General features: G+C 48.9%; 12 protein-coding genes and 2 non-coding genes across 14 annotated transcripts; 7 read left to right on the forward strand and 7 right to left on the reverse strand.

Moving 5' to 3' along the window:
* Nucleotides 1–12: 12 nt before the first annotated feature.
* EURHEDRAFT_411835 (DUF3431 domain-containing protein) lies at nt 13–1,902 on the reverse strand. Its single transcript, XM_040781741.1, has 3 exons — nt 1,262–1,902; nt 767–1,209; nt 13–706 (listed from the first exon to the last, which is right to left on the reverse strand). Exons 1-3 carry the CDS (start codon nt 1,636–1,638, stop codon nt 495–497), a joined length of 1,032 nt encoding a protein of 343 aa, XP_040639239.1. The 5' UTR covers nt 1,639–1,902; the 3' UTR covers nt 13–494.
* A 209-nt stretch (nt 1,903–2,111) lies between these two features.
* EURHEDRAFT_377139 (trehalose-6-phosphate synthase) lies at nt 2,112–3,772 on the reverse strand (the record flags this gene model as incomplete). The annotated part of the gene is made up of 5 exons (XM_040778930.1): nt 2,112–2,172; nt 2,226–2,568; nt 2,626–3,002; nt 3,051–3,420; nt 3,472–3,772. The coding sequence occupies 5 exons, from the start codon at nt 3,770–3,772 to the stop codon at nt 2,112–2,114; spliced, it is 1,452 nt and encodes a 483-aa protein (XP_040639240.1).
* Nucleotides 3,773–4,131: 359 nt separating this feature from the next.
* Nucleotides 4,132–5,260, reverse strand: EURHEDRAFT_402258 (lipase family protein; the record flags this gene model as incomplete). Its single annotated transcript, XM_040780130.1, has 4 exons — nt 4,132–4,428; nt 4,487–4,814; nt 4,908–5,073; nt 5,170–5,260. 4 exons carry the CDS (start codon nt 5,258–5,260, stop codon nt 4,132–4,134), a joined length of 882 nt encoding a protein of 293 aa, XP_040639241.1.
* Nucleotides 5,261–5,966: 706 nt separating this feature from the next.
* EURHEDRAFT_411837 (cleavage and polyadenylation specificity factor subunit 5) lies at nt 5,967–7,428 on the reverse strand. The gene is made up of 5 exons (XM_040781742.1): nt 7,300–7,428; nt 6,962–7,213; nt 6,629–6,876; nt 6,222–6,537; nt 5,967–6,156 (listed from the first exon to the last, which is right to left on the reverse strand). The coding sequence occupies exons 1-4, from the start codon at nt 7,338–7,340 to the stop codon at nt 6,254–6,256; spliced, it is 825 nt and encodes a 274-aa protein (XP_040639242.1). The 5' UTR covers nt 7,341–7,428; the 3' UTR covers nt 5,967–6,156; nt 6,222–6,253.
* Nucleotides 7,429–7,550: 122 nt separating this feature from the next.
* Nucleotides 7,551–11,609, reverse strand: EURHEDRAFT_499281 (a-pheromone processing metallopeptidase Ste23). The gene is made up of 2 exons (XM_040785724.1): nt 10,962–11,609; nt 7,551–10,896 (listed from the first exon to the last, which is right to left on the reverse strand). Exons 1-2 carry the CDS (start codon nt 11,421–11,423, stop codon nt 7,759–7,761), a joined length of 3,600 nt encoding a protein of 1,199 aa, XP_040639243.1. The 5' UTR covers nt 11,424–11,609; the 3' UTR covers nt 7,551–7,758.
* Nucleotides 11,610–11,986: 377 nt separating this feature from the next.
* On the forward strand, nt 11,987–12,073 carry EURHEDRAFT_t65. The gene has a single exon. It is a non-coding gene; the product is annotated as a tRNA-Pro (tRNA).
* Nucleotides 12,074–12,099: 26 nt separating this feature from the next.
* Nucleotides 12,100–13,760, forward strand: EURHEDRAFT_411840 (putative proline racemase). The gene has a single exon (XM_040781743.1). It carries the CDS (start codon nt 12,438–12,440, stop codon nt 13,629–13,631), a length of 1,194 nt encoding a protein of 397 aa, XP_040639244.1. The 5' UTR covers nt 12,100–12,437; the 3' UTR covers nt 13,632–13,760.
* Nucleotides 13,761–13,784: 24 nt separating this feature from the next.
* On the reverse strand, nt 13,785–14,480 carry EURHEDRAFT_377144 (uncharacterized protein; the record flags this gene model as incomplete). Its single annotated transcript, XM_040778931.1, has 3 exons — nt 13,785–14,015; nt 14,336–14,398; nt 14,469–14,480. 3 exons carry the CDS (start codon nt 14,478–14,480, stop codon nt 13,785–13,787), a joined length of 306 nt encoding a protein of 101 aa, XP_040639245.1.
* A 326-nt stretch (nt 14,481–14,806) lies between these two features.
* EURHEDRAFT_t66 lies at nt 14,807–14,894 on the forward strand. Its single transcript has one exon. It is a non-coding gene; the product is annotated as a tRNA-Asp (tRNA).
* Nucleotides 14,895–17,915: 3,021 nt separating this feature from the next.
* EURHEDRAFT_402262 (uncharacterized protein) lies at nt 17,916–19,004 on the forward strand (the record flags this gene model as incomplete). Its single annotated transcript, XM_040780131.1, has 5 exons — nt 17,916–17,993; nt 18,051–18,222; nt 18,344–18,446; nt 18,482–18,588; nt 18,628–19,004. The coding sequence occupies 5 exons, from the start codon at nt 17,916–17,918 to the stop codon at nt 19,002–19,004; spliced, it is 837 nt and encodes a 278-aa protein (XP_040639246.1).
* Nucleotides 19,005–19,197: 193 nt separating this feature from the next.
* Nucleotides 19,198–20,080, forward strand: EURHEDRAFT_377145 (uncharacterized protein; the record flags this gene model as incomplete). The annotated part of the gene is made up of 4 exons (XM_040778932.1): nt 19,198–19,482; nt 19,540–19,593; nt 19,642–19,779; nt 19,832–20,080. 4 exons carry the CDS (start codon nt 19,198–19,200, stop codon nt 20,078–20,080), a joined length of 726 nt encoding a protein of 241 aa, XP_040639247.1.
* A 355-nt stretch (nt 20,081–20,435) lies between these two features.
* EURHEDRAFT_514990 (MATE family efflux transporter) lies at nt 20,436–22,009 on the forward strand (the record flags this gene model as incomplete). The annotated part of the gene is made up of 3 exons (XM_040786327.1): nt 20,436–20,529; nt 20,620–21,146; nt 21,197–22,009. 3 exons carry the CDS (start codon nt 20,436–20,438, stop codon nt 22,007–22,009), a joined length of 1,434 nt encoding a protein of 477 aa, XP_040639248.1.
* On the reverse strand, nt 21,977–23,699 carry EURHEDRAFT_530517 (MFS general substrate transporter). Its single transcript, XM_040787149.1, has 4 exons — nt 23,528–23,699; nt 23,133–23,463; nt 22,665–23,081; nt 21,977–22,599 (listed from the first exon to the last, which is right to left on the reverse strand). The coding sequence occupies exons 1-4, from the start codon at nt 23,601–23,603 to the stop codon at nt 22,050–22,052; spliced, it is 1,374 nt and encodes a 457-aa protein (XP_040639249.1). The 5' UTR covers nt 23,604–23,699; the 3' UTR covers nt 21,977–22,049.
* A 1,473-nt stretch (nt 23,700–25,172) lies between these two features.
* Nucleotides 25,173–26,149, forward strand: EURHEDRAFT_514992 (SET domain-containing protein; the record flags this gene model as incomplete). Its single annotated transcript, XM_040786328.1, has 5 exons — nt 25,173–25,401; nt 25,433–25,576; nt 25,603–25,904; nt 25,957–26,051; nt 26,074–26,149. The coding sequence occupies 5 exons, from the start codon at nt 25,173–25,175 to the stop codon at nt 26,147–26,149; spliced, it is 846 nt and encodes a 281-aa protein (XP_040639250.1).
* Between the last annotated feature and the right edge of the window lie 4 nt (nt 26,150–26,153).

Here is a 26,153-nt window from a genome sequence, read left to right on the forward strand (position 1 = left end):
CTTGTCGATTTCCTCGATTATCAACCATACATTCAAATTGTTACGATATATACAAAGGAGCAATGGACAAATGAATGTATAGAATTAGGATTAAGATTAGGGGCATGCTATCATTGACATGTCAAGAATTCTTTTACATTGGTATCTCGGACCTGACGGTAGACATAAAACCATAAGTGATATCATATCAAAGTCTGTATGTATGCAGGCCTGTCCTCTCCCGGTTCTCAGTAACCGTACCCGTGGGCGTTTGGATTGGCGTGGCTCCAACTGATGCTGGTACAAATAGTGCTTTCGCGAGAGTGGTCCGTCATACATCGACCTTGCCCGGATGCCACCGTCCCGTTCAGCCGGTGGTCAGGCGTCAGATGCGGCATATTCTCAGGAGCCATTCGAATATGGAAGTTCTTTTTGGTACCACAATGGAGTGACTCGCGTTCTGCGTCGTGAATCATGAAGTCATATCACGAAGATAAGAGCTATCCAATAGACCATCATGCCTCAGGAAGTCCCTTTTCATTAGGATCCTGCGCCTGACCCTTCCACCCAACATACGGCCATCCCTTTGGCAACGATGAGAAGGGCGGAAGAGCATAACGATCGTCACAAGATCCCACAGTCGGACAGTCAAGCTCGCACAGCCCGAAGACGTTGCAGTAGCACTCTTCGGCCGTCGGGCAGTAAATGGGCTCTTTTCCAAAAATCACTGCAATCGTTAGCATCACCTCATCTCTCAAGGCGAACACCAGGGCGAAAAAGAACGTACTATGCCACGAATATTCCATAATCCTCCCACTCAACTCATCCTTCAAATCCGTCTCCACCAACCACTTCCGAAACCTCTCATAATCACTCTTCGGCCGCTCATGAATCTTCCACCTCGTAACTCCAAACTGCGCACAGCACGAAACTCCCACTTCATTCGGGACCTCCACACCCGGAAACAGCTCCATAAACCCTGTTTTGAAGTATTCACCCGCGTGCACGTCTTCGCGGTGGGTATCGGCATACGGACGGATTTCGACAGGACACCCGAGAACCCAGGCGCAGCGCAGATTCACGTAGCCTTGTTTCTGAAGGTAAGGGACTTGGAAGTTGCGGAGCATGCGGACGCCGTCGTAGTAGGGGTCGTCGTTGTGCCATTGGTATTGCTGGGAGTGGATGAAGAGGAGGGATTCGGGGAGGCGGTCGTAGTTGTCGATGATATATCTACCGTCTGTTAGCATTGAAAGCAAGTGCAGCAGTGTAAGTGAAGGCCCACGTCAAATAAACCATCGACTCCCTTCCCTTATTCTCCCCCACAGTCAACTCCGCATCCTCATCGTCCACCACATAAACACTCTTATGCCAGTCCGGAAAATTCTCAAACAGCCAACTCGTATTATCCTTCTTCATACTCGCGACGACCATATTCTTCCGTATGAGTGGTTTCGAGTTGTGCGACGAGCTCGAGCCGGCGGGCCTGGAGCGGCGGATTTCCTCCAATATGGCTTCTTCATCGTAGGCGGCGAGGTTGCGATTGGAGGATCTGGCGTAGAAGAGGAAGTAGATTGCGAAGATGATGAAGATGGTTACGAGGATTGATTTTTCGCGATTGCGACGGCGTGGGCTTTGGAGGCCGCCGCCGAAGAAGAGCATGCTGGCTTGGTTTCTGCGAATGCGGTAGAAGTAGAATTAAGCTGATTGTTATGCAAATCGAGAATAAGCACAAATCATGTCTGCGTGTCTTGTTCGGAGAAAAGTCGAGGCTGGAGGGACGGAGGAGAAAGAGGATTGTCGACGCGCGTGTCGGACTCGGAAGTTTCCTTGGCGATCGTCTCAATGCGTATGTAGTACTCTGCAGTATTCTATGCTATGTTTTTTATGAAAGCGTCAATGATGAAGTTGTAAGTCGCATTGACATCTTACATACAAATATGTACTCCGGACTGACAGCTGGCCAGACCCTGTAAGTGGATCCGTGGATCTCTACATGGTGCCCCCGTACTCCGTGCAGGTATACAGTTATGCTCATACAAGTACTGAAGAACACATCTAATTGATGTATATCCTATAGCCAAATAGATATCACACTATGCACGCTCTAATAATTAACACAACAAGGAAACAAATCAATTACTAATCTGCGCACGATGCGACAGCGAATTAATAAACTCCCGTCCATACCTCGCACTAAATGCCATGTCAGCTCATCCTCATTCTTCATTCCCCAAGTAGGACCATACCTCGTATGCGACGTAACATAACACCTCAAGTAATTATATCTCTCCTCTTTCTCACCCTCCCCCATCATGATCGCCGTGTAAATCGCCTCCGAAACCTCATTCATCTTCGACGGATGAAACGTGATGCTCCCGGCATTCGTAAACGACACTGCTCCCGAGAGTTCGGACAGCACGAGCACCCCATGTCTGTTCTCCTGGCATGCGACATATTCTGATGCCACCAGGTTCATGCCGCCTCGGCGGGAGGCCATGAAGCACACATTGGAGACGCACATTAGGGCTGTGAGGTCGATGAAGGTTATTTTGTGGTGCATGTTGATGAGGGGATACCAGTTTGGGGTTGCTGTTTTGTTAGACTGTGTCTATATAGGATGCGCTGGGTTAGAGTAAGATGGCGTACCGTATTTCTTGTTAATCTCCACGGTAAGTTCGTTGATCTCTGTCTCGAGTTCCTCGTAGTCATCTCCATCCTCGCGCGCACTAGGGAGAAGAACCTGAATCAATGTCACCTTCCCTATGAACTCCGGATGTGCATCGAAAAAGCATTCGTAGCCCTGCAATTTCTGCAATAACCTCTTCGTATGGTCCAGTCTGTCCACCCCGAGAATGACATTAACACCCTGGTATATCTTCTCCAATTCATCAATTCTCTCCAGCACACGGACGTCCTGCATAGAATCGTTGAACTTCTGCGGATCAATTCCAAGCGTAAATGTATCCACGAACGTCTGATGGCCATCATAATTAATATGGCTGGCAACATCAGTCCGTGCACCTCTACCCCCTTGTCAGTCACAGTCACACGCACAGGTCAAGGCCACTCACAGAACACTGGCGCAACTCTTAATGAAATTCCGCTTATACTCATCCGTATGAAGCCCAACCACGTCACCCGCCAGCACCCCAGCCACAAGTTCTCCCTGCACTTTCAAATTCCTCCAGAACTCCTGGGCAGGGAACGGCGCATGCAAAGTAAAACCGATCTTGCAATCCTTCCCTTTCTGTTTTAATCGCGCTCGTAGCATCTTCGGCACAAGCATGAGATGGTAATCGTGTATCCAGACAAGATTCCCATCGCTAACCTCCGCAGCGATATTGTCTGCAAAGATCTCGTTTACGCGCTGATATGACCCCCAAGCTTTCTCATCAAAGTCCACCTTAGACTGATAGTGTAAGATTGGCCAAAGAATCGAATCTGCAGACGTCAGCCATTACATTAACTAAATACCAGAATCGGCGCACGCACTCGAGAAAATGTTATAATACTCATGCGCCAGCGTATCATCCAAGAACACAGCCGTCGCATTCGTCTCCTTCAACTTATCAGAAACCCTCTTCTCCTCCTCCTTATCCCGGACTCGAATCCCCGGCGCCCCGAGCCACCGTATGTTCGAGGACTTGACCAGTCCAGCCAACGCGGTCACCAGATCCCCATTCGACAATTCTTGCTGGATTATCCCATCGCCTTCTTTAATGGTGAAGGGGAGGCGGTTCGAGACGAACATCAGATTGTGCGCTCGCTCGCGGTGTTCGGTTATGGTTGCCATGGTGTGTTGGTGAATGGTTGTCAGTGGAACGGTTCTTTCAGAAAGAAATAACGGCACAATTGATGGAAGCGAATTATGATTAAGCGTTGGGGATCCATGTCACGGTGCACTTTATTCTGCAGGTTTGCTTTTCGTCAGCATGATACGCAAGGCCGTTGACCAGTAGCCGGACTCGCACGCAATGCACCGAATCATGCCTCGGCGTAGAATTGAATTTGAATAATAATTGCCTCTTATCTATTGAATTCGCGAATAGTTCTGCATCAAATATATTCAAAATACGTGTTGACGTCATCAATCATCTCAATACAGTAACCCTATCTAAATCCAAGGGATACATACCACCTTCGGCCCAGCATTTAGTTACAACCAGCAATATCCCCAAAATAATGCAAATGAGCAGCAATTCCCAGCCCCTCCCCCTCCGCCTCCTCATCCCCATCCTTCGAATCCGACTTCTGAATAACTTCAATGTCCGCCGCGGTCACCGTCACATCATCACCGCTCGTAATCCAGTATTCTGGGAATGATTGGGTGTATAGCCATGGAACAGTGGGGACAATGTCGTTAGTATGCGTGACGCGATACAAGGTGCCTTGGCCCTCTATATACTCGGCCAGGGCTTCGTTACCGACGCGTGGGCAGCCATAGGTGTACTGCCGTTTATCAGCCTTCGTCCTGAACCTAAACAGTCATGTGCTGGAATAAACATACCAATTCAATAGTGTGTCCAGCATTCCTCAGCACCGTCGCTGCGATCGTCGCCAGCGCACCACCCAGACTATGTCCCGTAAACACCAACTTATGATCCGGATACTGGCTCACAGCATCATCAACCTTCTCCGTTAACACATCCGCAACCTCCTGCCACGCGCGCCACCACCCGCCATGTACCTCACAGTCAGTGCAGATATCGGGGACATCCTCCCGGATAATTTGTATGTTGTCGACCCAATTTTCTATTGTGCGGGAGCCGCGGAAGGACAGGACAAGGAGGTTGTTAGTTGTGTCTGCGGCGAGGAAGCCGCCGACGTCGTTTTCGCTGTTCTCTCTTTATCAGCATTGCTTTGGTTTTTCTACACGTGCATACGCATGTACATGTGCGTGCATTAGCAGGGGAGGAGAAAGGACGTACGCTTCAAATTCATGAAGCGTGGTCGTTTCGGCTTCTTGCACAATGGCGCAGTTTCCAGCCTCGCAGGTTAATTTGTCGCCGGTGGAGCCGATGTTGCTCGCGCAGTAGGATGCTGCCGAGTACTGTGAGAAGAGTTCAAGCTGCTGCAGCACGTCGGACGACACGGCTATAACGGTCAGTTCCACATCACATAAGACGTGGCCATGTCCATGCATCTCGACATGACATGACATGACATTATCTCAGGAATGTAATTACATACCTCTCGACACCAACCCCCGGTTCGGGGTTGGAGCAGCGATTGTAGATACAGCAAGGGCTGTCACTGCCCATACTCGATTGAGAACCTTCATCTTTTTTCTCTGTCTATATCGACAAACACTGCTACCGCACTGCTGCTAATCCTCCAGACACAAACACAAACGCATAGTAATTCAAATCCCTCGAGGAATACATTCCGGCATTTATACTTCATCCTCCTCTCCATATTCATACTTCAAAGACCCATTTCCCGCCGAGGCTGGCCACCCCGAGCGGGGTGAGACAGGTACAACGCCCGCAGGACTCGAAAAACCGCACCATCCCAGCCGCGCAAAAAAAAAATATATATATACAGAAATACGACAGAATCGGGCTTGGCCGTTTTACGTACAACTGAAAGGCACGAATCATTGATAGACATTCAATCCCGTTCCGGGTTTAGAGTGGAGATCAGCTCAGACTGGTTGGTGAATATGTAAGCGTCGGGGTGTTTGTTATGGAGGGCTTGGGCAATTTGCTTCGCCCCGTGGGCAAGTGAACCTGCATGGCGTGTGATGCGGAGGGAGTTTTAATATACGGCTCCGGCGCTACTGCGAATGGTCACATTGGGTAGGATTCATGTTTTAGTTTACTGTTTCATTTATGGAGAGTCATGGTAGATAGCATTTACTCTGGGGATCGCCGGGGTTTGTCTTAGTGCTGGAGAGGAATTGACCCCTCATGTTTAATTTGGTTTCCCCGGGGCTACTCCGGGGCTATTTCTGCAGGGCTGTGGGTAATCAGATTGGGTAGGTTTCATGCCTCGGCATTTGTTTTCGTCTTCGTTATAGTATAGCTAGATAGAAAGCATTTACATCGGGTGGTCTTTATAGACAGCTGATATACAGAGTACATGTCAAAATCATGAATTAAAAGCCTGGTCATAAAACGAAATAAAAGAGAAAGAAGCGCTCCTAGAACGCCAACCGGCCACGATCAAGCGATGCATCTAACCCCGATATTAGTTCCTGCAGAGGATAAACATCCGTCCCCGATCCCGGAGCAAACACTTACTATCCGAATAAGCCGACTCTTCATGTGCTATCTCAACTCTGAATGTCTGCCCCACCATTCTCCTCGGTATAATCGGCCATCCCCTCATCCTGACCCTCCCCCGCGACCACCTTGGCCTTCGGGATTTGACCCTCAGGCAACGGTGTCCCCGGGGTAGCCGCGACGACGTTGTCATTCTCATCAACAAACTCGAAGTTGTACCGCGAGAGTAAGTGCGGGATGGCGGAAAGTTGGGGACCGTATCGTCCTGTGTTGTCGTACAGTTCGAACAGGGGCACGGCGAGGAGTTTCATGTTCTTGGGGACGGAGAGGACCTCTAACCACAGTTCCGTGTTAGCAACAATCTCACATACCCAGATTTCCCATAGCATGGGTGAGAAGCAGAGAGAGGGCGGGACAGGACGCACTCTTCTTCGGCAACTGAATGAAATACAACTTCTTGCACTCCTTAGGCCTCGTCACATGTCCCGGCAAGAACGGATACATAAAAGTCTCAAAGTTCGGCCTCCACCACTGTGCAAGCGTATCACCAATCTCCCAATCTTCGTTCACGCCCTCGCCAGAAAACTGCGATCCGACCGGTGCAAGACGCTCGTTTAGCCGTTTCTTGAAGCCGTCGACTTCGTCGTCTTCGTAGTGCAGGTAGTCTCCTGGTCTACAACCAACATCATACATAATCAGTATAAGTTCGACCATCATTCCCCTTCTCAAACGGGGTATCCAAGTGCCGGTGCACGTACAGCTTAAAAAACGCATTCGCAATCTGCAACATCAACACATGCGGATGGTTATGCTCATGACACACAAGAACACCCTCGCATGTTCGTCTCATACCATACTGGTCGTAGTGTTCCTCGAGACGCTTTAGACGGGCCAGTACCGACGGGTCTTCTTCTGGTTGCGTTTCCTTGGTGCCGAATGTGTAGTTCGAAAGGGGGTAGAGGCGGATGGTCTGCGGTTGCTGAGCGGAGAAGTCTTTGGGGAGGGTTGGTCTATGATTGAGAGATTGGATTAGTTACTTGAGATCGAACCATAATTCTTGGTGGCTGCTGCTATCTCGTGAAGTAAATAGACGTACGGGCGAGAGCTTTGCATCGCTGTGGCCGTAGTGGTTGCCATTTTGGTGACTGAGCTCCTTCACGGTCCGAATTGCAAGCAGCCAGGCTTTTCTTATCACGAAGACAGAAAATAAGAGGGATTGGTAGGTTGTAGTGTTGATGCTCATCGCAAGTCGGTGCTGCGATCAACAGCTGGAGCTCCGAGCCCGCGGAAACGTTTGGCCGAGCCGAGACACATACAGCAACTACAAAGTACACACAAGAATGAAAAGCACGTAGTCTCAAGGGTTGAAATGCAAAAACATTATCTATGGCTGAATCTAAATTCACTGTACTCATCATATTCATTATCCAAAAACCCAACGACTCCCCGTCATCACCCCAATTCAGCCGAACCAATGCACCGAGATACAAAATGAAACTCATGAAATTAAACTGCTCTCTAGCATGCCATCCACACCATGTCACATAAAAATAAATCAGAGCTTAGCATCAAAATCTTCAAATTCACTGATATCAGTGACAGCATGAGGCCCGGCGCTGACAGCCAGACGAGCCTTGTACTCCGGCACATCAGTGATGTAGGTCACACTTTGCTGGACCTTGCGCTTCTTAATGCCATTGGTCCCAGCAGAGGTCTGCGCTGAGTCCTCGAGATTGTGCTCATCGCTTGGCTCGAAGCCTAGATGCTTCAACTGGAAGCCCAGGATGCGTTCAGCCTGTTCGAGTGCCGGTTTTGTTTGTTCCTCGGAGAGGCTCATCTCATTCAACAGGAATGTGTTAAGAGTAGACAAGATCTGGGCCTTGTCACCGGTCGACACATCGACCTTGGCAAATGCAGTCTCAAAGCGTTTCGAGTCAACTGCGAATCCGGCGGCTTCCAGCTGCTCAACAAGGCTCAGAATCAGCTGGGACTTCCGCTCCGACACACTTGTGGCTTCCGGGTGAGTGCTGTTCTGTGCAATGAGGTGCACAGCGAGCTTGGCCCGAGTGATAGACTGAGGGTTGATGTATTGCTCGTAGAATTGGATGGCATCCAGCTTGGTTAGTGTTCGGACGGTGGCAGCGTCGACCTCATTTTGCACGAAATCAAAGTATTCCGAGCCAATGTGCGTCCAGAATCGGCTAGTCTCGGAACTCAGGTTCTTGAGCGTCTCGAGTCTCTTCTTGATAACGCTGCGCTTGTGGCCCTCGAATTCTTGATTTGACATGTCCGCCAACTTCTTTCCGAAGTCGCTCAAGAAGGAATCGATACGAGACTCCAGATACTTCGCATTGCGTTCACTCTGAATAATGACCCGATACCCGATGGTAGTGGCGGAGTAGCGAGCGCCGCTCCAGACAACATATCCCAGCTGTTCCTTGCTCCGTAGTTGGTCGAACGCGGGCTCGTCAGTCATCTGAGCAAACAGCAGAAGCTTAGCCCGGAGAACGTGGTCCATGCTGCTTCCGGCGAACAAGTAATATTCGATACAGTGATTGACGTTTGCAGGGTCCTTAAGGGTCCGCTCATAGACGTAGTTGCTTCCCGGGGGGATAATCATGTTGCGCCTCACGTTCCACTGAGACGGAGGCAAAGGCCTGCTCTGTAGTACCTTCTCCACCGAGTCCGTCATCCGAAGAGCATCCTCCTTGTATAGGTTACCGTGGGCCAGGACTTCGATATGGGTTTGTTGCAGGATTTCTTGGAAGAATGCCGAAACCTCCTCGGCTTCGATGAATTCCAATTCTGCAGCAAACTGCTCGTTGATCCAGGTCCTCTCTGCCGTCAGGTATCTGGTGAATTCTCCGACTTGGTAGAACGGCTGTTGATATTCTGCGTTACGGTAGGCCCGGGACAAACGCTCCTTGACGACGTGGAACCGCTCCGGTTTGACCTCAAGGTCACGCATGCCTGTCAACACCTTCTCCAGGAGCACTGACATCTTGTCGTTGTATCCGCCAATCGAGATATCGAAGCCGAACATGCTGGAAGAGAGGTTGTAGTCCAAACCGGCAAGCTCTGCGTCGTAAGAATACTCATTCAGAGAATCTCTCACAAGCTCACAATACAGTCGGGATTTCACATAGTTTGCAGGCGTCGCCCAGACCAACGGGTTCCTGAGGGTGATTTGCAAAATGGCTTTGGGGACCCAGAAACGGTCGTCCTTCTTGAACCAAAGACGAACACGGTCATCGTGGCGGATAAGCTTCGGTGTCTTGGATGGCTCCGAGACTTCCTTCTTCTCCACAGAAAGTCGGGTCGGGACAAACTCGTTCTTGTGGGGCATGTGCAAGTCAGACGTTCTGGTTTCGGGAGTGCTGGCCAGCGCCTTCTCGATTTCTGACATGAAGTCCTCGGGGATCTTCTCAACCTTGTGTTCTGTACCGTACCACTTTTCCTTACGGTCCCAGTCACCCGGGTATTCTTGGGCCACAATGACAGCCCGGAAATTGTCTGCCCGGAAGGCTGACAGTGCCTTCTTGATAAGCTTGGCATCGAATGTTCTTAGATTCGAGCCACTCAGCAGCCACTCTCTAGGCAAAGGCTTCTGCATGACACTGCTCAAGCGGCTCGTGAAGCGACTGGCCGGGGACTTCTGTCTGAACCGGAAGTCAACTTCAGTGAGATCCTTCATTTCGTCAAAGATCCACTGTTCTGGCTCGCGTTCCTTGACCATGGCAAGGTACTCGAAGATCACCTTGGCCACTTCACGGTGTTGCTTCAATCCTTCCTTGGTCAACTTGACAGAGATGGTGAAAAAAGCAGATCCAGGGCAAATAGGCATGGCACCGGCCGATAAGCCATTTGCCCAACCCTTCGCCTTGATATAGGCCAAGATACTACCTGGGCCCTCGTGACCCACCAAATGACTGAGGTAGCGGCTTGGTTGGGACTCGTACAGGAACTCTTCGTCAAGAAATGGGAAATAGAAATCCAATGACCGAGTATCCATGACCGGCTTGGCGAATATTTGAATCCCCAGATGTTCGGACAACCATGGCTGTACATCGTCCCACCGATTTTGCGGCAAGTCCTTGTTCTTCACGTCGCTGAAAAAGTCACCAACCCACTTCTCAAGATCGTCCAGCGATTCCCGTCCAAGAACGACAAGCTTCATGCGGTTAGCTGAGTAATGTCTCTCGTAGTGTTTAATGAATTCATCGCGGACATTGAGTCCGCGTTTCTCTGGCTCCTCCTTCAGTGTCTGCAAGTTGCCAGTGGAGAAATGGCTGTACGGGTGCTTGGGGTTTGATAGAGACTTGTTCAACTGCATCAGACGCCATAGGTCACTCTGAAGATTCTTCTTGTTCTCCGAGTCCACCGCTCTTAATTCACGATCGAGAGTCGATTCCAGGAACAACGGACTGACAAAGAACTGTGCGAAACGGTCGAGGGCTCCGTAAAGGGGCGATAGGGGGGGTTCTTCAGACTTTGCAGTCCCATTTTGCTTTACATCAGGGCCATTGGTAGACCCATTGACCGATCCATTAGTGGCAGGTTGGTGGTGCGCATGGTCGTCAGTCGATGTAGCAGACACTTCAAAGAAGTAGTTTGTCTCTGTTGCTGCAGTGTAGGCGTTGGATGATCCCGAATGGGCGGCAAGATATTGGTTGTAGGCATTCTCTTGAGGGAACTATTGTTGCAGGGGTCGGTCAGTTCTCAGCTCTAGAAAGGCACAACAAGCGCAAGGCTGCTTACCTTCTCAGTTCCCATAAATAGAAGATGCTCGACGGCATGGGAAAGCCCCGCCATGTCATCATAGTCTGAAAAGTTTCCCACATTGACGTTGCAGGCCGCGCTGGCTTTGTCTGTATCGGGATCATGAACTAAGAGAGCCTCGAGCTTATTTTCTAGACGGATCACTCGGTATGATCTGTTGTCAACCTCCGGCTTCTCCAGGTATTCTGTCAGACGTTCAATTGGCCCCATGGTCACGGAATGTGTGGAGAAAGGTTTGCAGGAGAACTGGGAAAAGAAACGGCCGGCTGACGGGCTGGACAATAGACGGCTCCGATACGGGACCGGCGGACGTGGCAGAACAGAGCAATGAGACGCGGCTGCGGCGATAGTGCCAGGACGGAGGAGCGAGCGACTGGCTGGGATATACAGACGACCTCCGATGTTCCACAGGTGAGGAGGCACAAAGGACCTTGGAGGCATGCAAGTACAGCAATGGGCAAGACGACGTTTGATGCACGGGATTCACCTCAATGGGTAGCGTACAAACGGCGGACGAAATAGAACAAATGGAAAATTCTGGATGAGCAAGAAAGGGAGTACGAACGAGTATGCGCAAGGATACGTGCGCAATGCAATAATGGAAGCGAAAGGGGACACCAAAGCATCCGCCACTATGAGCCAGATCGATAAACCCGCCATTACTCATTAGTGGTAGGATCGACCGAAGGCGGTGACCGGGGTATTGCTTCTCTCGGTAAGCGGTGAGTGTCCCCAGACAACAGAGGAACTGGGGAGTCAAAACCATGCAAGATTTACAGGGAATTGATAGGTTGACAGGACGCTGGAGGAAAACGACGACAGGAGAAAGTGGCAGAAAAACCAACTAGGAAAAGCGTCACACAGCGTGTTCAGCACCACTACGGTTGGGAATTGCGTGATAAACGTTGTTCTCCTTGCATATACACATGCCTGAAAAATCTGACCAGGTTGAATATGATGTTATATACCATATATAACATATATGGCGAAGCATATTATCAATAGCCCCGATGGTCTAGTGGTATGATTCTTCGTTCGGGTCAACAAATCTGATATCGAAGAGGTCTCGCGTTCGAGTCGCGATTGGGGCCATACCTTCTTTTTTTTTTTTTGCTATGTAGTCATGACTCTAGACGTCTTATTTCTTGTTTCTCATTTCTGTTATTTTTCTTTTCCTATCGTTGTTTTGTTTTCAGCTGTACAAACGAGTCAGTGTGAAACAAACAATGTCAACGCACTGTCCCACTTGACTCGTTATACTCGAGGTTCGTTATACTCGAGGTTCGTTATACTCGAGGTTAATCATTACATCCTACGCCCTACAGAGCCTATAGTACATCTACGCCCCTTGTGGGTCACATCTGACAACCCCTCAACCCCGCGGCCAGCTATCAATCATCTAAGCCGCTGCTGCTGCCGTATATTTGTATTCAACTTGCCCGTATCACCATCAACATGGATTTGGCACAATCACTCGAAAATGCCACCAACACACAACCTATCCGCTGCATCGACATGCACACCACCGGTGAACCAACCCGGATCGTCTACTCAGGCTTTCCATCACTGTTCGGGACACTACTAGAACAGCGCGATCAAGCGATGCGCGACTACGACCATGTCCGTCGACGGCTTATGTTTGAACCGCGTGGTCATGACGGCATGTACGGTGCGATTATACGACCGGATACTGAACTCGTTCGATCAGGAGAAGCTCATGTTGGGACCCTGTTCATTCATAATGAGGGGTTCTCGACAATGTGCGGGCATGCTACTATCGCATTGGGCCGATTCTTGGTTGATACCCATGACCGTGCTGTTTTTCCGCAACGGGGGTCGCTGAAACTTGATTTGGAGACACAAACGGTTGGTATCAATATCCATGCGCCTTGTGGATTGGTCAGAGTGGCTGTTCCTGTTACATTAGATGGGAGGAAGTCTGATGCATCGCGGCCGGTGATTTTCTTGTCCACGCCGGCGTTCGCTAGTGCGATTCAGTTGAAGGTACCGATTCCGGCTGAAATTAGATGGCCGGAACTTGGTGATAAGGACTCTATTTGCTTGGACGTCAGCTACGGCGGTGCTTTCTACGCTATTGTTAATGCGTGCGACCTAGGGTTATCTAATGGTTTGAAAAATGTGGACCTGGATGCTGTGACTCAATGCATGCAGAAGCTGAAGCCTTATCTTGAGTCGACACCCAAAATCAAGTCTGCAATTCAGCACCCCGAAGACGAGCGTCTATCGTTCTTATACTCTGTGATGATCGTCGATCCCAACAGGGGGCACAAACCAGACAGCGTGGTCAGCGCAGAGACGGGTCTTTGCTACTTTGCTGAGAACCAAATCGACCGATCTCCCACGGGATCTTGCGTGACAGCGCGGATGGCCCTTGCTCATGCAAAGGGATTAAGGCCCGTTGGCCAACGTTGGGCATATAACTCTCTTGTCTCGAACTATTTCGGGACCGGCGCTTTTAGCGCTGAAATTGTTGAGAAGGCTACGATATATGGACCAGAGGGAAAGTCTATTGAATCTGTGGTGGTGCAGGTAGAAGGTCAAGCGTTCTACACAGGAACGTCTACCTTCGTCGTTGAGGACGGCGACGTGACTTCCTCGAGCGGTTTCACGATGAGCATTGTAGCATAGATGTCATTAACAAAATACAATCAACTCCAACTGTCTACATCACATTCCCGTGCTAACCGCATCCAACAAATGCCCAACAAACACCTCAACATCGACCAACCAAGGACTATCCCCTGTCTTCATCCCCACTGTCCTCATATCTGCACCCTCCGTTTACGCACGCTCGACCATCTTCCGCTGGAACTCTGGAGTAACTGCATTATTCTTCGTATAAACCAAGTACGTCAACGGGACTCCGAGCCACACGGCGCCCATCGCTGGTAGCCCCATACTGAGCAATGCATGCGGCCGCATGGCAGCAGCCCATTTCAGAGCTTCAGCCGCGGGGAGGTCGAAGTAGAATCGGTAGATCGGGTCATCCGGGAATAGGGGTTTTGTTTCCTCCTGTGCCCACGTTAACATATGTAGTCGAAAGACAAGGGAAGCAAAAGGGACGTATATTCACAACCCACCAATTGATATTCATCTCAGCGAAATATTCCAACAAATTCTCTCCCAAGTTGCCGAAAATGGAACTGATAAAGAATAAATAGCCAACTCCTCCATTAAGTCCTTCGCTTGTCTCTCGGCCCTCGTTAGCCCCTGCAATTCCGAGCAACAAGGTACACCAGCCCAGTTGTGCATGATGAGAACGACATCTTGTCCTACTTCGACAAGTGGCTCAATAACACTCCGCATTCCAGCTATATCTTCGTCAGTAACACATCTTTGTTTTCCGTTGCGCGGGTGACGGATGGGAAGGTGATGGAGTCACTCGTAACCTTGTTCTATGAGGATGGTTTTCACGTTGTCGAAGGTGTTAGCTGGGTATCGGGTGCCAGAAACGAAGACAAATACCGGTTTAGGCATGCTCTCTTCTTTGCCTTCTAGTGGGAGTGGAAATGTACACAGGTACAGAGTACGGAGATGAACTCTAGGATAGAACCCGGGGATATATATATACAAGGGGCAAACAAGTCTGAACGCCCCTTACACTGCAAACAATATGTTGCTCTTCGTTACAACGCCATATAAAACCTCATAGGTGCTAGCACTAGCATGCAATCACAGCTATTGCATTCCTGCAGCATTGATTGATGCACCTGTATTGATACGCACACGTCCAAGGTATATGGTTAGGGTTGCACAAATAAGATAGACTTATTTATCAAAATATACAGCCAGTAAATATCAAGTCCTCGATGGTCTAGTGGTCATGATTTCCGCTTGTCAGCTTAATAACTGCAAGCGCGGGAGACCTGGGTTCGATTCCCAGTCGGGGAGTTTTCTTTTTGCGTTTTATTTTTTTCTTATTATCTCCGCATCGAAGAGGGCCCTTTTTGTTTTCTTCTTTCTCATTCTTTATCGTGATCTGAACGGTTTCTGGTTTTTGCCTATGGCCATGACGGTTCTATATGCCTAGAACTACCCACGATGTTGTTTCAGGCAGACAAGCCCTGACGAAAACCAAAAATTATTGTGATATAACTTGTCGCGAATCATTACGCGGATCGACTCACACCGAGAGATTCAATATACCAGTATTCAATCTTGCCACCTGAATAGAAAGTACCGTAGCGAGTCCCAAATGCCTCCAAGACAGATCCTCTAAAGCCAGACGATGCCAGTAACAATAGAACTAAGTAAACAGTCCATGAAAATCATCTTCAATCCGATTCATACTAATGCCTTCATCCACATCGGCGACAGAGAAAGAAACCTCGTGATTATCGTTACCATCGGAGTCGTCAGAGTCATAACTGTAAGGGGAAAGAGGTACGATTACGGTAAGAACAACAACCCTCACGACTTCTATAATCGCGAACCCAGTCATATCCGTCGGCATCGAACAGCCCGTCTCCTGAGTATGCGAGGATTAATCGGACATTTTCGATGAAAATGGGGCCAAATAGCCTTTCACTCAGGGGAATATGTCTTGATACAGTAGCAGTAATGTATCTTGGGCTTTGGTTCAGTATGTTTTGATGAGACTAAATTGGGTTTGACCCACCCCATTTTGACCAGTTGCTGTCTGTGATGGGATAGAAAAGTAGTGAAGCTGGCTTGAGAGATGAAAAGGTGACATGTATTCTCTACGTTTCCCCCCCATTCAAGCCAACCCAAACAAGGTTGACTACTAAGCAACTCCAACATTTGCCCGTCACCCCAGGGAAATCCAAATCTCAGATCTGGATAACCCGGCATGAGCTCTGCATCCTCTATCCCAGAGTCTACCAAGCTTCCATCGCTATCAAAGCGGCGCAATCCATCAGAAACTGGGGATTGAATGACTGACATTGTTGGATGTGTTAGCACCGTTATTTGCACTAGACGGTACATCCAAGTCTTCAGAAGTGGTATAAAAAAGCGGGTGACAGAGGTCCAGCAGAGAAGTAAAGAGACAATGTAATTTAGTAGCTGAATTTGATGTCCGTGTGAATTGTGAAAGCTTGTCGGTGACATTTTGCATCAATTTGGAGATCAAGCACATTGGAAGTGCCGACTACATTGCAGAAAAGGGAGAAAAAAGGGTGGAGGGGGAAGAGGAGGATTGTCCTAGTTATTATCACGTTAGTAAGGGATCCGTGCTGTCGGTTTACATTTCTTACCAAGTAAAAAAAGAGGCGTTTGGCTGTGATGGGTTGGATTCAAGGGCTCGGTTCTGTAAGTGATAAAATATGCTAAGCGCCCCACGAGCGTTCTCGAGACTCTTTTCCTGGTATTTTTTCTCCTTGAATAAATTGACCGAAATTGGAAGAAGCTGTTGAGCATGATATAGGTCAGCATGATGGATGCTCCGAGCAGCGAACGTTGACGGGCTATACACCTACCCCCTATATTAGTGTTTGAACGAGCGTAAGAGTGAGAGAAAAAAGCGGGTTAATTTGTTTTAACGCAGTGAGTGCCGTATTCTTGTAGTAATGTTAAGTTTGTTCATATGCTTTAAAAATGTCTCGTAATGGCGTGCAGCAGCCCATCCGGAAATGCGAAACATCTCCTTGGTGTACACGCACACTTGATATTGAAGAAATACCTGGTAATTTTCATTCCTATCCATCAAAGCAAAAACCATAGTTTCAAGTTTCCTCTGAGAGATATGATCCTGCCACTGGATCTTGTAGTCTATTACCAAATGTCAGCCATTGACCAGCACATGAAAGGCTAAGAAGACCTTACCTGACGACAAGATATACAGAAGCTCTCTGACCGAAAAGTCTCATTTGGATTGGTATTTGTAGCGGTACCGTCAACAGGCACTTCAAAATCACTTGCAAGTCCCGAGCCTATGCTCGACATCTGACTGACAACCTCCAATGCGGACTTCAGCACGCCGCGTCTCGTAGGACTCATCTCACAATCTTCATTAGCCTTGGAAGGATCGTTTCATGTGCTTCAGCTTAGTGATGTGTAGCCTGTCCTTGGACAAGATTTGTACTTTTCGGGAGGCCGAAAGTATCTTCAATTTCCTCAGGTATCGGCCCGCTTGCATTATTCCTAGTAGCCCTTGTATCAGCCCTAGGTATAGATTGCTTAGGTCTAGAAGTTTGATCACTATTACGGGAAATATATCAGCATAAGTAACCGTGACAAAGCAGAGAGGTAACATACTTAGGAGAGACGTGAGAAGCACTCTCTAAAGTCTCCAGTCTTTTCGCAAGAGCCGAGATCCTGTCATTCCAATTAGTCGCCAACGACCAACTTATAAATGAACATACGCCAGTCGGCTTACTTTGACTGCCGAGAGCGTACACTCCGGGTAAGACGAGTCCGAAGACATGGCACCTCTGCTGTTCGGCAATTCCCACAATGCTCTTCCCTATCGCGTTTCACCTAGCCCCAATAAGCGACTATTACTATAATCAGACTTAGGCTGATCTAACATTCCGCAAGTGGCACAAATCGCACTATGCATGAAAAACATTAGCGGGAAAGGGGCGAGTAGCTAGATTCAAAATGACGTACCGCCGCCCTATTTTGCTGCCGGGCCTGAGGAGCCATATATACAGCAAATAATAATGTACAGACACGATAATTGATAAGATAATTCTAATCTAGCGCCTGACTATCTAGCCGGTGATATCGAATGCTCAGAATGATTTTTAGGTGAGAAATTCGGAGGAGGGAGAATCGGACCAGCTCGGCTTTCGGGCCCGATAAGCTTCCGAGAGATGTATGCTGCCCTAATTATGTGACCAGTTGATTGATTTTACTCTTCTAAGTTGACTTTCTTGCAATCCGTTATTGCTCAAAGTGATTTACAAGATGTAGCACAAGGAAAACGAGAAAGTAAAGATAAAAGAAGGGATGAACGACAGTGTCCCCTTTAAGACCCGCAAGAAGAGGCCTCGCCCGGAGAACAGCAGTGACGAGGACAAACCTTTGGTGAGTGTCGCCGGCTATAAAATAATAAGTGGCAGCATACACTAACTTTCATCTCAGTCGATACAGTTATATCGAGAACGAGGTCGAAATATCAATCATAATCGAGCGGATTTGGCCAACGGCGAAAGCCTCGACACCACAATCACGAAACCCATCAGATGCGAACACTCCGAGTCTGATTCTGATATGCCCCTTATGAAACGAGATACTCGAAGTAGTGAAGGTCATTGTATGTCCCTATATCTCAACCAAGCGATAGATTGCCAACTCAGTCCTCCAAACGAGTTTCCATAAAGACCGAAGATGATTCAAAGGAGGCTGTCAAAATAACGCATCGGGTCAAAGTTCAGACAGCCAGGGACAGGAAGGCGATACAGCAGGAAACGAATGGCAGAAACAGCCCGACAAGCATGACGGCACAGTTAAATGGGCAACACTCGAGCATAACGGCGTGTTATTCCCATTTCCTTATACTCCCTTACCGGCAGTTGTAAAGATGAGGTACGATGGGATCCCGAGCACACTCGAGCCGAAGCCGAAGAAGTTGCATGCTTCTTTGGAGAAATGCTGGATGCCACGCACTATGTCGACAATGGTACTTCCAGGAAGAATTCCTTTGAGGATTTCTAAAAAGTTATCAAGAGAACCTCAGGCGCCTGGAATTTGCAGGGAAAGGTTTCACAAGTTAAGAATATGACCAAGTGTGACTTCTCTCCTATATTCGAACATTTTCAGATCAGAAAAGCTCAGAAGAAAGCTGAGCCACTGGCCCAAAGAAACGGACAAAAAGCTGCTAGAGATGCGTTGGAGGAGCCTTTCAGACATTGCACTTGGGATGGCCAACAGCAAAAAGTGGGAAATTTTCGAATTGAGCCACCTGGGCTCTTCCGGGGCCGCGGAGACCACCCTAAAAAGGAAAAGACCAGAGCTTTGTCAGAGCAAGTGACGCTCAATATCGGCAAGGATGCGGATGTGCTTCCGCCCCGTAGGACACCAGTGGAAAGATATTAAGCATGACCAAGACGCGACATGGCTAGCAATGTGGTAGGGAAATGTGAACGGAGATTACAAATATGTCATGCTAGCGGCCAACTCGAAAATTCGGGGACAGAGTGACTACAAAAAGTTTGAGACTGCCCGCCAGCTAAAGCAGCATATCGATCGCATACAGCATGATTACCAGTAGGGTCTCCGGCATGAGCTCATGGCAACACGCCAGTTAACGACTGCCATGTACCTCATTGACAAGCTTGCCTTGCAAGCCGGTAATGAGAAAGGGGAGGGCGAGGCAGATACCGTCGGTTGCTGCTCCTTGAAACACGAAAATGTAACTCTGAAACCGCCAAATACCGTAATACTTGACTTTCTGGGCAAAGACAGTATTCGATTCTATGACGAAGTTGAAGTAGGCCGGCAGATCTTCAAAAATATTAAGATCTTCAAGAAATCCCCGAAGAAGCAGGGAGATGAGATCTTCGATCGGTTGACGGTATGTTAATACTTCATTTCAAGCGTGAGGTCTTGACATTCTGACTGTTTTGACCAGACATCTGGGCTAAATAGACACCTTTCCAGCTATATGTCCGGCCTAACTGCCAAAGTATTTCGTACTTTTAATGCTTCGCTAACTTTCTCTAACCTGCTGAAGACAATGAAGCCCGAAGGCTCTGTTACTGAGAAAGTCAAGGCATATAACGATGCGAACAGAACTGTTGCCATTCTATGCAACCACAAGCGAGCCATTACTACCAGCCACTCGGCGCAGATGGAAAAGCTTCGTGACCGGGTATGTCAAACACTTTATACCCAAATCCGCGACCCATACTCATTCCCCGTAGGAGAAAGCACTACAGTACGAAATCTGGCGTCGTAAGCAAATAATGCTTAACCTGGATCCTAAAATCCGGGAAGCATTGGGAAATGGTTATTTCGAGCGGGATCGCTGTCTGAACCTGAACTGGATCAAAGAACACCAGCTCTCGCTGGTAGAAGAAAAGCGCAAAAAGACCATGAAGAAATTAGAAGCGGATCCGGCAAGACTGCAAAGAGGACTCGAACTGGTCAAGGAGATGGAACTGGATAAATAGGTATATATATTTAAGCCACTGGATAATAAATTTTATAGTCAATGTGGTTAAAATAGCCCAATGATCATGCTCGGTGGTTGATTGCATTACATCAAATCTCAATGATTCTCATTATAGCATAGTGCTATACCTAAATAGGAATTCTGCAGTCCGAGCAGCAGAAGGGCATCAATCTAGCACTAACCTTCTTGGAACTATATATAGCTCACCTACATGGTATGTGAACTCCCGATCATTCCTCCTTGCGTTAGAATCTCTAAAAATATGACGTACCAGATGAACCCATATCCCTTTTCAAGCAGTGCCAAAAACCTAGTACACTCAGTACCATATCATTAGCTTTTCAAAACACAAAATGCAAGTTATTCGAGAGATATTCCATGACTTCTTACGCGAGTGGAAAATAAGCGGAATGAGCGAATATACCAGACTAGAGCGGCCGTCAGACAGTGACGACGATGCAGAGGTCGAGACAGGGATACACGATGAACACCCCCAGCGAACCTTCCAAATACACGACACAAATACAACTACAATAGCGACAGAAGTAAAGTCTATAACCAAAAACGCTACACCGGTAGTTCTCTCCCTTCTCCTCGAATACTCCCTCACCACCATCACCGTAATCACCGTCGGGAACCTAGGAACCGTCGAACTCGGCGCCGCCAGTCTCGCCGGCTTCACAGCGAACGCCACCGGCTACGCTGTGTACTATGGCCTAACTACGAGCCTGGATACGCTATGCGCGCAGTCCTACGGGTCGGGAATGAAGCATCTCACCTCTGTGCATCTACAGCGAATGGCCCTTTTGCTGACCCTGGTGACCATTCCACTAGCGGCGCTGTGGTGGTGCGCGGAGGGGATTCTGGTACATATTATACCAGAGCAAGATACGGCTATGCTGGTGGGGAGGTATTTGCGTATAGCGGCGTGGGGGATGCCGGGGTATGCGGCGTTTGAGGCTGGGAGGAGGTATATCCAGGCACAGGGGTGCTATTCGGTGGGGATGTATGTGTTGTTGATATGTACGCCGATCAGTGCTTTCTTGAATTGGTTTTTGGTTTGGGTATGTAAACACTCTCATGGGTCACAGAAGTGCAAAACTGACATTCATAGAACCGTGGGATGGGCTTTATTGGCGCCCCCATAGCCCTGTCTCTGACAGACAACCTCATAGCTCTCACTTTCTTCCTCCTTGTCTACTTCTTCTCTCTAGACAAGTGCTGGACTGGATTTACGCAACAATCTCTCCGCGGCTGGGGACCCATGATCCGCCTCTCAATCCCAAGTCTTCTAACAGTCGAAGTCGAGACGCTCGCCTACGGCCTTAACACCTATGCTGCGTCGTATCTAGGTCCCTCCATCCTAGCAACGCAGACTGTCCTCTCCACCGTCTCAAACATTTTTTGGCATATTCCATTCGCGATATCCACGTCATCCCGAATTCGCATCGGGAATTGGATCGGCGCCGGGAGTCCCAATGCGGCAAGGCTAGCCACGCGTGTCTCGCTGTATGTTGCCGTCGGTGTTGGATGCGTAGGTATGTCCTTGCTTTTGGTGTTTGGACGGTACATTGTACGTATATTTGCAAAGGAAGATGATGTGATTGAGATGGTTCTGAACATTTTGCCGGTGTGTGCGGTCTGTCATGTTGTGGAATGCGTCGCTATCATTAGCAACGGGATTCTGTGCGCCATTGGACGGCAGGATGTAGCGGGATGGGTGCAGACAGGCGCTTTTAGTGTCCTTGGTCTCCCGGTTGGGTTTGGGATCGCATTTGGGCTTGGGTGGAATGTTTCGGGGTTCTGGATTGGGACGCTGTTGGCGTTGTGTGTGGTAGTTTGGATAGAGCTGGCGTTTATTAAAAGGGTCAATTGGAAGCGATGTGTCCAGGATGCACAGAAAAGCATGTCTGCCGCTGAAAATTGACCTGGTAATCTCTATGTATATCAATTCTACAGACTAAAATCTAAACACCATTCCACATCCACGCCAACTGCACCGAAGCCAGACACCCAAGACCCGCAAGCGCAAGAAACACCATTTCTAAACCTGCATATCCAGCAAAATTTTCGGCACCAGCGAGGAGAATTGGGACAGCCCCGGTGGCCATGTTCATGAGACTCGTATTGACCCCGAATCCAAACGTAATCACTTCCTGATGGTTTTCGGAGTCATCGGTGTCTTGATTCGCATCATCGGAGTCAACCGTTCCATAACACCCCTCGGGCGCATCTTGCAGTATCCCTCTGTGTTTTGCAGCAGAGCGAGTTTTGCCCACAAAGATAAGGCATCGTGTGAGACTGGTCCAGAATGCAACCCCAAAAAGTGCATACGCAATTCCCAGTAAGCACAGTGGAGGAATTGGGCCAATGCCGGGACTGATCAGGAATATTAGATGCGCAAGGAACATAAGCAAGCTAGTAATGATTAGAGCAGCGGGATAGTGATTGAATAATGGTAGATCCAGTAAAAGGCCCAACGGAGGAACCAAAACACTTGATAAAATGTATGGAATACTATATTAGACTCATTAGCCTCCCAAAACAGCACACAGAGAATAATAATGACATCTGCAACTTACCTTGTCGCCGAACCAGCAGCGCGCTGATCCCCACCATAGAATGTAAATGCGAGGAACCGCTGTGCCGAATTTGTAAATGTGTTGATGCTTCCATATCCCAGCATGCAGATGAGTCCGAGCTGCCAGAATATCCAAGGATATTTGGAGAACGAGGCGGGAATGCCGATGTCTCGTTCTCTTTCTTCTACCTCTCCTTCGCCACCGTGGTCGCCAGTTACTGAACTCACAGAGTCCTTGATAGACATCAGGTAAGTCGCGCTCAGAATCGATACTCCAAGCGCGAGTACGGTGCCCATCCACCCCGCAGCAACAACACCATGGACCTTGGCCAGCCGCGGAACGAGAATCGAATTGGTAACACTGCCTAGTCTCCACGATGCGAGATTCATCGCCAATGCCAGCGAGAGGCGCTTATCTCTGCCTATGTGTTAGCAGTAACAGATACTACCTGTAGTAAAATGTACGGACCTAAACCACCGCGTAGTAACCTCAGTTCCCAATACCCCCATAATCTCAGCCCCAAGCCCGAGCAAGAACCGGCCTAGGATCATTCCCGACTGGAACCGTATATGGACGGCAAATACAAATACTAACTGCCCGAGAACCACACTCGTGAGTGTCAGCAAAAGAGCGAATTTCTCGCCGAAGCGTTGCACGAGGGGTCCGGAGAAGAAGGGGAGGATCGAATTTGGAGCCGCGTATGCGGTATACAGCGCGGATACGAGGTAGGCGTATTTCGAGTCGGAAAGACCTAAATGTGCTTGTAATGAAATTGATAGCGAAGCCGGGAGGTCGTATACTATATTTTGAAGTTTTCCAGTATTAGATCCGTACAAAGCACTTCGAGTAGATGCCCTATTTACTAAAGTAAACCCCCCACATTAGAGTGCAGACGGCTGTGAGGATGCACCAGTGGCGTCCAGAGGCCCTAGACATCATTCGATACAGTGTCGACCGTCAAAACGAGGGAAATGTTGAAAAGGTTAAGAGTACTCCGTACGGAGTACTGGCGTTGCTGTCTTTAATCATACCGCAATCCACACAGTTGCGGTGACCTGGAAGTACAAGGCAGCTATGCAAGGCAAAAAAAAAAAAAGCAAAAACCTGCACTTCGTACGTTAGGTTCTAGTCTAGCTGCCCACTCATTACTGCCTCATTACCTGAGGAAGAGAGGGGTAGTATACAAAAATGCAATGTGATTCGATGATGCTGGATGAGAGAGGGGGTACATGTATATCCTGATTGGCATTCTACATGGGCGTTTATCGATTGTGCATCGGACAATGCTATTGCCATTCCGGATAAACATCTTATTGCTTGCATCAATGTATATTTAAGTGGCCTAAGAAATCGACTAGTTCCCGGTTAGGGATAAGACAGGCCAGCTATCTTGGCTTCAGCTGCGCCCGATGCAGTGGGGTTAAGCCTCGCCCATCTTGCGCCAATTGCTGTTCAATGCAAGTGACACGCTGGTTGATGATGCATTCTGTATGCTCAATTGGCCATGAGAGAATCATGGACAACCATAAGTGAGAGGTGCAGCAAAACCTCCTTTCACCCCCCTGTATATAATGGCCCGCATCCACCAGGATCGATCTAAAATTCGATTCGTTATTGTCTTAAAAATAAACAATTCATCACAATGACAATTCCAGGTCAATTGGCTCGTGTCGATTCATTATTCCCACACATTAAAAAAGATTGGTGGAAAGACGCTTATAATGAGACCTATCTGTATGCCAACGCCGAGTGCATGGAGATTCCAGCCATCACGGCAGAAGAATGCGATAGGTTGCTAAATGTCGCCGACATACGGCAACTCTTCCAAAACGCCACTCCTAGGTCCCCGGTGCATGTCCTGGATCTGGGTTGTGGCCAGGGTCGACACTGCCTCCACTTCGCAAAGCGCTTCCCACGGTATTGACCAAAGCGCCTATCTCCTTGAGATAGCCTGAGAGCGCGCAAAGATTGAGAAAGTGACTGGTAACACCAAGTTCGAAGTGGGCGAGTTGCGCCAGCTTCCTGTCGCTGACAATCATCTCGATGTCATTGTCCTTCTCGGAAATGGCTTCGGGCACGGCAGCGATCAAGGCAACCTACAGATCGCCCGGGAGGCTCATCGGGTCCTAAAGCCAGGAGGTATTTTATTATCGACTATGTGGACGGCGAGTACATGCGGTCCAACTTCTCCCCGAGCGGGTGGGAGTGGCTCGATCCCGACCTTGTGACTGGAGTGGATAAGCATTTAAACATGAAAAGGCCAGACATGAAGCTGATGGCGTGTCGGGAGCGCGAATTGTCACCGGACAGAAAGGTTCTCGCGAGCCGGGAAATAGTGATTGATCTGGCAGCTCCGGCCGTACTCCGGGACCAGTTTTACTGCTTCCGGATGTATGACATGCAGGAGATGGAGGCGCTCTTTCATCAGACTAGGTTGTGCCTGCAGCCCCAATACTTGAAACAGATGAAAGACCCCAAAGTGCGACTGGCGCCGCAGACGCTGGTATGATGGAGTACCGGCAGCTGGTCGTTGGACAGAAGCCAGGAGCAACTCTTCCTTCCCCACCCCCGCTCGTTCCCCAAGACGCGGACCTATACATCCACCCGCATCTGACCCAGGACTATGACCAAGGGAAAGGCCGGTCATTGCGTGTTTTGGAACCCATGTCGGCTGGTACAGTTCTCGTGGCAGATCCTCCGTACGCCGTGGTTCCCGCGGAAAATTCCTCGACATACCGTCTGATGCAACGATCATTGCCGGGGCAAAGACAGAACTCACGACTTTGAATATGCCTGGATCAAGCAACACGGAAAAACGATCCGCAAAAAAGAGGGCGAATATGCTCTTTCCATGCTCTGGATTATTGTTCGAATGCATGCGGGACGCCATCTGGAGATACAGGGCGAGTCCGGTTTTCACCAGCACTACCCATGGCAGGACAAATACCCGTCGGATGGAAGGCAATGGAAGACCTCCGCGACAACAGAGATCTCTGGCCTCAGGAGCAACTTGATACCTGGCGAAGACAGATCGAAACTTATTTCATCGACCATTGGGGACTACCTGACACGGAAGAGGTCTTGATGCTGATCTGCAAGGAGGAGGCAAATACATTTGGACTCTACCCAGGTGCTACAGGGATAATCCAATCCACGGACAAGCCGCATAAACGCGGTCCCCAGTATGCACTGGGCTGTTACCCTCGAGCGTCCATGGTCAATCATTCCTGTTTTCCGAATGTAAGCTTCTCCATTCATATTCTCAATCGATGGCGAGACACTGACAAGATAGATCACTTGGGCAGCGGATGAGCGTGGGCGGTTAGTCTTTACCACATCGCGAGATATTGCTGCCGGAGAAGAATGCTGCATTGCGTATTTTGACCTGTCCATAAACGCGGACTTCCAGACAGAGGCAGACAAAGGACCTATTTACTTTTGCCTGTACGTGCGAACGGTGTCTGAGGGAGGGCTGGAATGCATAAATAT

Source organism: Aspergillus ruber (assembly GCF_000600275.1).
Source record: "Aspergillus ruber CBS 135680 unplaced genomic scaffold scaffold00011, whole genome shotgun sequence".
Taxonomy (NCBI): domain Eukaryota; kingdom Fungi; phylum Ascomycota; class Eurotiomycetes; order Eurotiales; family Aspergillaceae; genus Aspergillus; species Aspergillus ruber.

Coding starts and splice junctions, on each gene's coding strand:
- EURHEDRAFT_411835 (XM_040781741.1), bottom strand. CDS start 1,638: ATGCTCTTCTTCGGCGGCGGCCTCCAAAGCCCACGCCGTCGCAATCGC. Junction 1,210..1,261: donor GAGTCGATGGTTTATTTGAC/GTGGGCCTTCAC, acceptor AACAGACGGTAG/ATATATCATCGACAACTACG. Junction 707..766: donor TATGGAATATTCGTGGCATA/GTACGTTCTTTT, acceptor TAACGATTGCAG/TGATTTTTGGAAAAGAGCCC.
- EURHEDRAFT_411837 (XM_040781742.1), bottom strand. CDS start 7,340: ATGGCAACCACTACGGCCACAGCGATGCAAAGCTCTCGCCC. Junction 7,214..7,299: donor GCGATGCAAAGCTCTCGCCC/GTACGTCTATTT, acceptor TCTCAATCATAG/ACCAACCCTCCCCAAAGACT. Junction 6,538..6,628: donor CATTCAGTTGCCGAAGAAGA/GTGCGTCCTGTC, acceptor AACTGTGGTTAG/AGGTCCTCTCCGTCCCCAAG.
- EURHEDRAFT_499281 (XM_040785724.1), bottom strand. CDS start 11,423: ATGCCTCCAAGGTCCTTTGTGCCTCCTCACCTGTGGAACATCGGAGGT. Junction 10,897..10,961: donor TATTTATGGGAACTGAGAAG/GTAAGCAGCCTT, acceptor CTGCAACAATAG/TTCCCTCAAGAGAATGCCTA.
- EURHEDRAFT_411840 (XM_040781743.1), top strand. CDS start 12,438: ATGGATTTGGCACAATCACTCGAAAATGCCACCAACACACAACCTATC.
- EURHEDRAFT_530517 (XM_040787149.1), bottom strand. CDS start 23,603: ATGATGTCTAGGGCCTCTGGACGCCACTGGTGCATCCTCACAGCCGTC. Junction 23,464..23,527: donor AATGTGGGGGGTTTACTTTA/GTAAATAGGGCA, acceptor TTCAAAATATAG/TATACGACCTCCCGGCTTCG. Junction 22,600..22,664: donor GCTGCTGGTTCGGCGACAAG/GTAAGTTGCAGA, acceptor AGTCTAATATAG/TATTCCATACATTTTATCAA.